This window comes from Alligator mississippiensis, chromosome 1 (assembly GCF_030867095.1).
Source record: "Alligator mississippiensis isolate rAllMis1 chromosome 1, rAllMis1, whole genome shotgun sequence".
Lineage (NCBI taxonomy): Eukaryota > Metazoa > Chordata > Crocodylia > Alligatoridae > Alligator > Alligator mississippiensis.
Window position 1 is genome coordinate 456,742,546 of NC_081824.1, and position 11,034 is coordinate 456,753,579.

Consider the following 11,034-nt stretch of genomic DNA (forward strand, 5'->3'; position numbering starts at 1 on the left):
AATGCAATGCAAGAAAAGTACATTATGTGGGGTAGTGGCGTATCATGGAGACTAGCCTTACACACACACACACACACACACACACACACACACGTACGTGCAGTTGGCTTCAGCCAATGTCATTTGACTCTGTTTGAATGCTTCAATTTCGATTTTTAAAATACTGTACGAAAATCAGGTGCACAACCTCCCCCTAATTTAAGCAGGACTTTGTGTGACTAGCTATTTCAGGTCTCCTTGAAAATCCAAACTTAAATTCCCCCTTTATTTTCATTTAAAATTCCATATTATTTTGGTCAAAGTCATGAGTGCTTCAAGCTTCTACCAAAACCCAGGCTTTCAGAAAGAAAGACACCTTTGTTCTTATTATTTATTATGTGTGTTGCTGTAGGGCAGAGACTTCCAAGCATACACCAGGGCTCCAGTATATCAGGCTCTGTACAAACACGGACCAGAAAGGCAGATCTTCTCTCCAAGCCTGCAACCTAAGAACAGTTTAGAAATATTTTGCACTACCCATGGGAAGCACTTGATCAGAGATCTGCCAATAGCTGACCCTTTGCCTGGACTGAAATTAAAACTTTTAGTCTGCTTTTTTTATGTATGGATGCTGCACACAGTCAGCTCATGCTAATCTCATTTGGAGCCATAAATCTCAGTGCTTCTGATATCAAGCCCGTATTTGTCATCTTCATGTGCCTTATGCCGTCCTCAAAGAAGGTAACAGACTCCCAAATAATTTACTTTTCTGAAAGGACATTGATCATTTTTCAAACAGGGAATACTTTTATCTGAAATGCATTTACGTTTCTGCCAAAAGACTGGTGTCCAGATGGATAACCTGGCTGTTTTCTGCATGACAGATTATCCCTGACAGCATTAAGCAGAAACGTCACATATCATAGCCACTGGCCAACAGGAGGTAGTGAGATGGCTGTCTCTATCGGTGGATTATTAGAGGCTGTATGGTGTTTGCCCAGACATTGCCACAGCAGTTTAGTGTCTAATGAATGTTTTCTATATCAGATAAATAGGTTGCTTCCAAACACTGAATTCCAATAGTCTGCTGTTATAGAGCATCTTGCTGTTGTGCATCCTAATATTAAGCAATAGGAACAGCGGCACTTTCCTTATACTTTACTGTTAATATTTAATGACATCAACAACAGAGTGACTGTATAATAGATAGGTAGGCTGCCTCTTATCTTAAGTCTCATCAGCAATTGAGATTGGCACAGATGAAAATGCAAACTGTCCAATGATGCCAGCTATGGAAGATGGCAAAGCAAAACCCTTCATGTCAGGGATATATGGCTGTGGGAGGATGTGAGGACCTCCATTTGGGCCAGGGGTCTTGTATGGTCCTGTTAAGCTTTGTCCCTTGGGTTTATTTCTATATAATATGGGCAGCAATGGACTCACACCAGCTTCTTGCCCTCTTTAGAATTGAATGTTACCTGTTTGTTTTTTAAATGTGATTTATAATAAAGAATTTCAGGCAAAACAATGTTTAATTTATTACTATTAATTGGCAGTAGCAGCAATGGTCAAGGCCTACTCGGTGCGTGCTTTTGCCTGTACCAGGAAACTATATATTTATCACATCACATAAGCTACTGTAGGTTGATGTGACAATTCAGGTTTGACATTCCATACAGGTGATCTGCATGCATGTTGCAGGCAAGAAAGTACTGGGGATCAGCCTCAGATTTGACTTAGATGGTTTCCACTTCAGCAGTGTGCTCACAGAGGGTATCGTTGTATTCCTCAAGCCAGATGCCTACAACTACAGATGGCCTTCAATAAACGATCATGTAATCTTAGAATTTTTTTTATGATGAGAAGTACTTAGGCCGTTCACATAGTGCCCCACTGCACGTACAGGGTGGACGAGACCATACGAGACTCATGGATACTGCACCTTTAGAGTGTCGTAGATGTGTCCCTGTTGTCTGTACTAAGAGATTTGTCCTGTGTTGGCCCATCTCTTGCTTCTTGGGAGTTTACATTGGAATAATACAACGAAGTCTGGAGGTCTACACTCTTGATCTGATGCTACCTGTGGGTCTTACATGTTGACAGTCATTTAGGGGGAGGAAGAAACATTCCTTCCACCATACAGCCATTTTACTGGTTAGGAAGAAACAAAAACTTATTTAATAATAACTATGTCTGATACAATAAAAAACATGCTGAGACAAACTTAGTATTTCTAAGGCACTGGTTGACTGCTTGTTAAGGATTTAATGTTCAATCCTATCTTTTTAGACTGATTTGGGCATTTCAGCATGCAGTCCTTCATAGGGAGAAAAATAACTTCCCTTAACAGTTGGCTTGTCATGGAAATTAACTTTTGTACTAATGATTATAGAGCATCTTAATTAACATTTGCTTTTTAAATGGTAATTTTTTTAATTCCCCAAACGTACCATTTTCATTTTAAAGTGACGACTGGAAATGCTACAAGCTCAGAAGACTCTACTTTATTTGGGTGTGCAGGGACATCCAGGCTTTTTGCTGGTTTGCCAATTTGCTCTGTGTGTTGCACAACAAGGTAAGAGATAATTGCTCTTGGGGTTGGTTCTGAGAGAATATTGACATCTTAATAAATACAGTCTTGCACAAATAGTTATATTAGTAAGAAAACTGTTTTGATTAATCATAACCAGATTTCATGAGGAACTTGCCACACTACATAGAAAATGGGCAGCAAAGGGGATGAAATCCATTATTGACATGCATGAATGGATTTGTGTCATGGGACAGAACAGGGGGTGAAATTCTTACCCCTCGAAGCCTGTAGAAGTTTTGTCATTGCCTTCTGTGGGGCCAGGATTTTGTCTGCTGATGTTTTGTTTTTTCCCAAAATACATACACTTTTGCAAAATCTGGACCTGACAAGTTTTCAGGGACCCAGTCTCTCTAAGTATTCAAGAAGTAGTCTAGAAGAGAAGCATACCTTCTGGGTAAAGTGAAATCACAGCTCATCTGGTAAATAGACCTGAAAGAGGGCTGAGGATTTAAGTTAGCTGGAAAACACCTCTGGTTTTCTAAACAGACCAGGTGGGTTTCTACCTAACTTTGAAGACTGCCTAATTAAGGCTAGCCAGTTGATGGCCCACAAGCCACATGCAGCCCCTGGGTTCCTGGTCTGGGTGTTCCTCCTTCCTTAGCTGCGGCTGCTGCGCTCGGAGTATCTAGACTCCCCTTCCTCCAACTTCCACTTCCTGCCCCTGCCCCTAGGCGTTGGGTAACATGGCCTAGCTCCTGGGGCTGTGGGAGCACAGAAGTGTGGATTCAGGTGGACCTGGGGACCCCATGCAGTGCATAGTGCACCAGGAGCTGCCTAGCGGAGTGCAGAACAATGCAGTGCAGCTCAGAGAAGTGTTGATACAATGGCATGAGAGGTGCCCAATGCGTGGTGCATCAGGGTGCTGTGCAGTGCAGCCCATGCTGCATGTGGCCATGGAGGTAGGACTGCAGCAGCAAGAACAGGCAAAGTAGCTGATCAACGACTAGACCGGTATCAGCCCTCGCTCTTCCTCCAACCACCAGTTGCCATGTTCGCTGAGGTTCCTAGATTCTGCATCAGGCCACTCCTCCCTAGATAGAGCGGGACCTCTGCTTGATGCCCCTAGCATAAAGCATTCAGAGATGCTTCTCAGTGAAAGGATAGTATACAAATGTGCTGTTTCATTAAAGTTCCCATTACTTCTGCCATGTAGATCAAGCTGCTTCAGGGTACTGTAAAAGACTGACTTCACTCTTTCATATAAATAGTGATATATTAATTCACTTGATGTTTTATCATCCTTCCAGCTTTGGCAGGAAAACCGACCAGACTTCATAAACATCCAGCTGTACCTCAGTCAAACAGATGGGATACAGGTATGTGGCTAAATACTGTTTGTAAACCAAACTAGACCTTGAAGTAGAAGACACTGCAAACTGTCAGTTGAGTACAAAAGGGAATTACCCACAGATGGTTTAGAAAGGGGGAATAAGGTCATATCTCTAGCAGCTAAGTCTCTCTAGAACAAGCTCAACCCTTCCAAGCCAAGACAATGAAGTCAGGTAGCATTAAGATGATTATCGCTGAGCCGAAATCCTTATCTCCTTCTTGTAGGAAAGGGGGCCTTCCAGGCCAGGCCACAGACCAGACTGTTGGCAGGACTTTATATGAACTTTACATCATTCCTGGGCTAAAAATCAAGCTGGAATCATTCAAGGATTTTGTAAGCCCCAGACTGAAAAACAAGTACATTGAAAGAAACAGGGATTTTTTTTAAGTAGTGGGTTGTTTTATTGTTTTGCATTTTGTCTTGAATGTCAGAAGTCAAACTATTTTAAGCATGCAACCAGAAAATGTATTAAACTGTTGTTTATTATAGGCTGCATTATGCTAGTCTAGACGGGTGGATTGATTCCCTGTTAGCTGGAATTTTCTGTAATCTCATAATGTGGTAAACTGGGAGTCAGCATTCAGTCACACTCATTCATCACATAGGTAAGGGGCTGACTCTTCAGCCTGAAGTCAGTGGCACTTTGCTGTTGACTTCAGCGGAGACAAAAAATTAATGCAAAGGGGGATGGAAGTGGAGGGATGGGTTTGGAGGGAGACATGATAAAGTCTACCAGGTTGATGAGACTTACTTCTTGGTAAGAGAAATTGTGAATCTGAGTCGTATTAGACTATTCAGCTCCAGGCCCCTTAAAATAGCTAGGTCGTATAACACAGCAGGCGCAGAGTTACTCCGAAGTACCTGATTAGTCTTAACTGAGAGGTCAGAATTTACTGGCTCCATCGTGGAAGCACAGTTGTAAAGACATGCAGCTTAGGACCATTGCTCTGATCATGGGCCGAGTAGTTACTGAGTTTCCATTAGAACCGTTTTCTATGCATGTCTGCTTGTTAGAGAAAGCAGTCAATTATAAAATGATAAACTGCAGGGCAAAATTGTGTCTTCTGTAGCAGTGGTGAAAATTTAGATTCCGTGGTGTTACTCCTGAAGTCTCCTGATAAAACTAGATGCGACTTTTTTTTCCTATGCCCCTGTGACTTGTGACACTTGCTTATCCAAAGTTACTCTTGAATGTTATCCCATCAGAATAGCATTGTGTTTTACACTTGTTTTGTTTCAGTATGATCTAGGTTCAAGGCAGCAGGCAATCAAGCCCATTTTTCCTCAAGTTCTTTCACCTATAGTAAAAATCAATGAAAGTGGCAGAAAATGTGCTTTGGTACTAGTGTAATGGATATTTTAAATCATTTTGTTATGGGGAGAATGTGGGAAATTAAACCAGATATCATTCTTTTCCATCCCAGTGTTGTAGTTGGACATTTAAACCATGGATATGCAATGCCATACAGTGAAAACACACTTGGCTTCATAAAATTGTCTGGACTTTTAGTGAATTAAAAATGCTGGAAATATATTGGGTTCAGTCCAGGTCCATAGCTTTGGCAGCTTTATGTTGCTGAGACAGCTCAAAGCATCTGGTAAACTATCCTCAAGGGGCAACTTTTACAGATCTAGTAATCTTAAGGGTTACTTTACCAATAGTAGGTAAAAAAAATCTTCAGACAGAAATATGTTTCTTGCATCAACAACATCCCTTTAAAGTTAGCAGCAACAACAGATTAGGGAATATGAATTCATTTCTTGCTTTGTGTATTGAATAAATTGGTTTAAAAATAATGGTGACTCTAACGAGCAGCTGTATAAAGAACAGCATCTAATGCCGAAGAGGGCCACTGAAAGGCAGGGAGAGAAGGTATTGATGCATGAAATGACTGCATTTTAAGACATGCTGTTTGATACTGTGTTCAGTTTTTACATTTCAGTGATTTGATAAGTCAGCCAGGGCATTTACCAGCATGGCAATGAGACCTCTGAGTGATGCATAGCAATTTAAAAAGCAGGCAATACAGAACTTATTGTTTCTCATAGAAAATAATTGGTGAAAAATATCAAGCCCTGAATTCAAGGCTTTTGATTGGACGACCTCGTTGGAAACTCCTTTTTGATGAAATAGCCAAGTGTAACAGACAGTAAGTATTAGTCTTGATGGAAAAAACTACACTTTGAGGGATGGGGATTTCTTGTATGTTTATTAAATAACTGTATTTGTATGGAAATGACTTTGTGTTTTATCTTTGCATGTAATATTGATATTGTCTAATCTGTAGCAACTGAGACACGCTGTAAAAAGAAAAATTGGTGTCAGTTTGCACAGTCAAAGCAGTTCATCTTCTTATGCAGCAAAAATGTTCAGTGGCCCAAGAAATAAAAACAATGCATTTCCATATCACTGCAAGATATTAATCCAGTGCTACAACCAGTGGCTTGCTAGCAACATATGCCAGTTTCATGTTGAAAGATGTATTTCATATATCTGTGCCTTCTGCATTTACTTTCATGATTTATAGTCTTAAATAATAGAAATGCAAGAGCTTGCCCATATGTGAAGTATTATGTTTTATTCAGAAGATCTGTTGTCTTTGGAGATTACTAGGATTGTTTATTATTTTTTTTAAAGGCTGGCAATGTAATAAGAACTGTACTAGGCAAATTGGTTACAGTCTAAATAAGACAGGCAGGATAGACAAGGCACACAATTCTTTACTCTTATCTTTGAATGATTCATTTAATGCTTTTGGTAAGCTTTGATAAACTAGTCTTATTGCCGATGTGCGTACTGGAGGCCAGATCCTGAGGAATACTAAGCTGAAACAAATCTCATTGATCTTAATATGAGCTATTGGTGACTGAGGTCTCTTGGGATCCGGCTGCAAGATCTTATCGTTTTTTTTGTGGTGCTAATCCTTCCATCCCCACAGCGCAGCACAGTGCCTTGATCTCTTGTTAGGGAACTAGTATCACTGCTAAAGCCAAGCAGTATTACCTGAGCTCTATGTAGACGTGCTCACTGTTGAAGGGAAGGCTATAGGGGCATAGAAAAAGAGATCAGGGAGGAAGTTGACCTGAGTTGCCCTTCTTAGGCCTCCCTCATTAACCCTTCACCTGTCATTCTAATTTCTTTTTTTTAGTCTTATGGCCAAACTGATGGCTCTTCTACTGCCTCCTTTGAGTGACTATTATGCAGGCAAATACCCAGAATTTGCACAAACCTGTTAACAATAAGTACTGAGTCTTGTTTCAATTGTTCCTTTGCATATCTTAACTCATTACTGCTAGTTAAACCCTCAGATCCCATCATCTTCCGCATCTTTGTACGATCTCTCTAACTTGTCTGTCAGCTCAGCTTTAATCAACATATTTTGTCCTACCTAAATAATGCTTCTGCATCTTTTGCTGTTGACACCTTTAAATTATTTGCAGGCTGTTATCTTCCCCTCCCTTCCCCTGTCTCTCCCATTTGCCAAGGTTCATAGACTTAGCTCTGTAATTCCACTGTCTTGCAAAGACTTGTATGCTCTATGCTAGTGATTCTCAGCCAGGATGCGGTGACTCCCTGGGATGCCACATGATCTTCTGAAGGATGCCACAGGGTGCCATGCAATATTAGCACTGTGCAGACACCTACACATGATTCACAAGATAAGCCCAGAGATTTCAGATGGGAGTCTACAGTATCACAAACATTCTGACCAGATGTTGTGGCCTTTCTGAGTTATTTGCAAAAAAACTAATTGCTTTATTATTTTTCGTAGTAAAAAAACAAGTGAAAGGTAAGAGCTGGCATTATCTGAGGGGTGCTTTGAGTCTTGTGTGTATAGAGCTATCTATATGCAAGGACTAACATTGTAATCTTGCACTATAATTAAGTTCTTCAGTCCTCAAATCATTTGTTCCCCAGACTTTCTTTTTATTTGTCACCAACTTCCTCTGAATAACCCGGGTATAATATAGAAACCAGCAATAAGGATAAGTCAAACAGTGTCACTTGTAACTTCTGTCTGTCAGTGACACTGAGAGTTGCACCTCTTTTGGCATTTGCTAGGTCAGTAGTGGGGTTAAGTAACTTCTAATAAATTGAACAGCTTTTACTTTGCATTGCCAGAAAAAGCGACGCACACAGAAATTTAGTCAGCAATTCTGTCGTGGGTTTTTGTTTTGTTTTTTTTTGTGGGGAGGGTGGGATTTGTTGCTTGACGTCTGGGCAAAGAAAGGCCATGGGATCAGTTTCCAAGATCAGTTTAGAGCTTCATAGCTGGTTTTCAGTTAGCAGATTTAAGATAAGCCAACATTAGCTTCATATTCATTGAACTAAGAGGAGCAGAAGTGCACCATCTACTGTTGCTATTTCATACCACACCTATGCTCCCAAGTAAATGCATTGAAACCCTGTACCGAAAACAATATGCATCCTGTTTTAAAAATCTTCCCACAGCCTGTCTTGAGGAAAGTGCAGTATAGTGGTTCATTTGTCTTCAGGATTAAAAGCTCTATATTTTTTTGTATTATTCTGCCTTTTGGATTTTTCTGAGTGTAAGTGGCCATAGGGTGTTACAGACCTGAGAACTGTGTAGACAAAAGAAACTAAAACACATGGAGGGGAAAAGCATAAAGACATAGCACATTTCCTCTATGTTGTAAAACAGAATCAGCTGTAAAGAAATGAGCCCTGACTTTATTATATAGCAAATCGCCTCACCTCGCCCTCAGTTACTCTGTGTCTAACAGGGATAATAATGCATGCCTGTCTACTCAACTCACAAAGGAGCTGTGAGAATTAGTGAACTGTATTTGCACAGTACTTTGAAAATACAGTCATATAAGCTAAGTATTACTATGAAGGATGGTTCATTGGAGATGGGAGCAGATGGGTTTGGACTACGGCTCTGAGTTTAATTCCTAGCTCAGATGACCTTGGGAAACTTTTAAAGTCAGAGTACCTGCTGACTTAAGTTATACGTAAGTACACAGCTACATAGAGAGAGCATTAAGGCTCTATCATTAAGTGTTTAGTAATGAGGAAAGGTTGCAAATAAGGTTTCAAGTACAACCTTTCCTGTGTGTATATCTCACATTGTAGTCTTCAGTTATCTTAAGTGAGAACAGAATCCGGGCCAGGAACAGTTGTTACCTTGTGTAAGAACAGATTCAATAGTATTTTTTCAGTGGCTTTATCTTCCTCTAGGGATGTAAAACTAACCAGTGCCCAACTTAACTGACATTAATTTGAGATTGGCCAGTGACCTATTTCTTGTCTGCCTTTTGTCACTACAATGGCACAAAATAAGTGCATCAAGCAATCTGCCTTATGTTTTGGGACACTGACTATCATCCATATTCTGTCCTTGGATATTTGTAAGACTCCCCCAAGCATATCAGGCAGCAGGATCCTGTTCTAAATGTTAAAACAAAGACTACAATACCAATGCCAGTACTCTGCTGGTGACAGAAATAAATCACAAGGTAGCAGTGCTTTGTTTAAATTAGTGTATTGGATTATAAAAAATTATTCTCATCTCATGCTGGTATATAGCAGGAGTTACAGTAATGAAGCCATTATTGCCTCGCATATTTAATAGTGAGGATGATTAATTGTTGGAACAAATTACACGAAGGAGATGGTTAAGTCTTCATCTCTTGTTGTCTTCAAATCCAGGCCAGATAGATGCCTTTCTGGAAGATCTACTTTGGTCAAATGCAAATCACTGGGCTGACTATGGAGGCAAGCGAGTGAATTCTGCAGCCCATGTAATGCAAATTACATGATCTAACAGTCTTCTGGCCTTAAAATCTGTTACCAGTGTAAGTTTGTAGGAAGGATGATCAGAATTCAATCCGGTGTGTCTTTAGAGTACGGACACACAAACAAGCTAGCGCTGAGATACGCTGGAGGATGAACTTACTACCTTCCCATGTGCATGTTCTTACCCCATGGGAAATGTGACATAGCATACTCCATTTTTTTGTGGAAGCATTCAAATCTTAATCTCCCTTGCAGTAACTTGTTTTTGTGTTCATGCCCTTAAACATTATTTTGCTGTTTAACCAGAATAAAACGACACTCTTTTTATTCTCAACAGGAAAACTGTTGGCGTTTTCTGTTGTGGACCAAAAGAAATTTCCAAGACACTGCACAAACTAAGCAACAGGCACAACTCGTATGGGACAAGGTTTGAATACAATAAAGAATCTTTCAGCTGAAAGTCTGCTGGATTAACAGAACTCTGTAGAAGAAGCAAGTGCAATTCTTTGTTTGTAAGACATAAGTCAGCTGTGTATTAAGCAGATGCCATGTACCAAAGTTTTCTTATTTATGATTATTTAAAACTCTGAAGTATGGTGGACACAGCAAAGTACAAGCCAAATCATGCCAAATTTTTACGCTCAAGGCCAAAAAGGTTCAAAGAATATTTGTTGTTGTGATGGTGGTGATTCATTTTGCAATGCTTAACTTAATAATAATAAAAAGGAGAACCCTGGTTGCTTTTATGGCTGTTTGAAGAACAATCCAGAAATGTCTGAACTCTCGACTTCAGCCCGCTAACCACAATCACCTGAAATTGGAGTTAGTTGACTAAAAACCAACTTGATCATAATTAAAAATGTGCTATTAAATCAGGTTATAACCTTTACTTACATAGAAACCAGATGTCTTTGAAATGGAGAAGTCCAAGCAAAAATAGAGGATTTCGGGTTTGGAGTCTATAGTTAAATTATATCGAGTTACTCTCTCTAACCTACCTGTGTAATGGAAAGTGATGTCCCCATCTAGCAGAGACATTTATGGAAGACCCTTCTCCACGTCCAACTTTCAGAACGTGTGTGTGGCTCTGCTGAACATGTGGGCCAGGTCCTCTGATGGTGTAAATTAGGTCACATATTAGCTAGCAGTCAGGTGTAGATAGGAAAATAGTACAATTTGCACTAAAGTAGCATTTAGCAAATGTGCAAAATGAGTACACCCTATGCAGCTAGAGGGAAATGGAGCAAGAAATGAACTAGGGAGTTTCTGGTGTAACAGTCGATTGGCAAGGAAGTTGGATTCCTGTTGTTCATGTGTTCAGTGGCAAATGAGCTCATCACACTGTTTAGATGCCTTTGCTGATGAATTTAC

At 40.1% G+C, this 11,034-nt stretch overlaps 1 protein-coding gene across 9 annotated transcripts in view; it reads left to right on the plus strand.

The window, feature by feature from the left end:
* NOX4 (NADPH oxidase 4) overlaps positions 1-10,399 on the plus strand; it is a 187,765-nt gene extending 177,366 nt beyond the window's left edge. For 7 of the 9 annotated variants that reach the window (XM_059721790.1, XM_019496412.2, XM_019496408.2 and 4 more), the window contains 4 exons: positions 2,446-2,554; positions 3,820-3,888; positions 5,952-6,052; positions 10,001-10,399. In XM_059721790.1, the coding sequence (XP_059577773.1) occupies positions 2,446-2,554; positions 3,820-3,888; positions 5,952-6,052; positions 10,001-10,121 (400 nt within the window). In that variant the 3' untranslated portion in view covers positions 10,122-10,399. Of the gene's footprint in view, positions 1-2,445; positions 2,555-3,819; positions 3,889-4,126; positions 5,776-5,951; positions 6,053-10,000 lie in introns of those variants that run through there. The other 2 variants (XM_059721783.1, XM_059721775.1) reach the window with 2 other exon arrangements.
* The last annotated feature ends 635 nt before the right edge of the window (positions 10,400-11,034 follow it).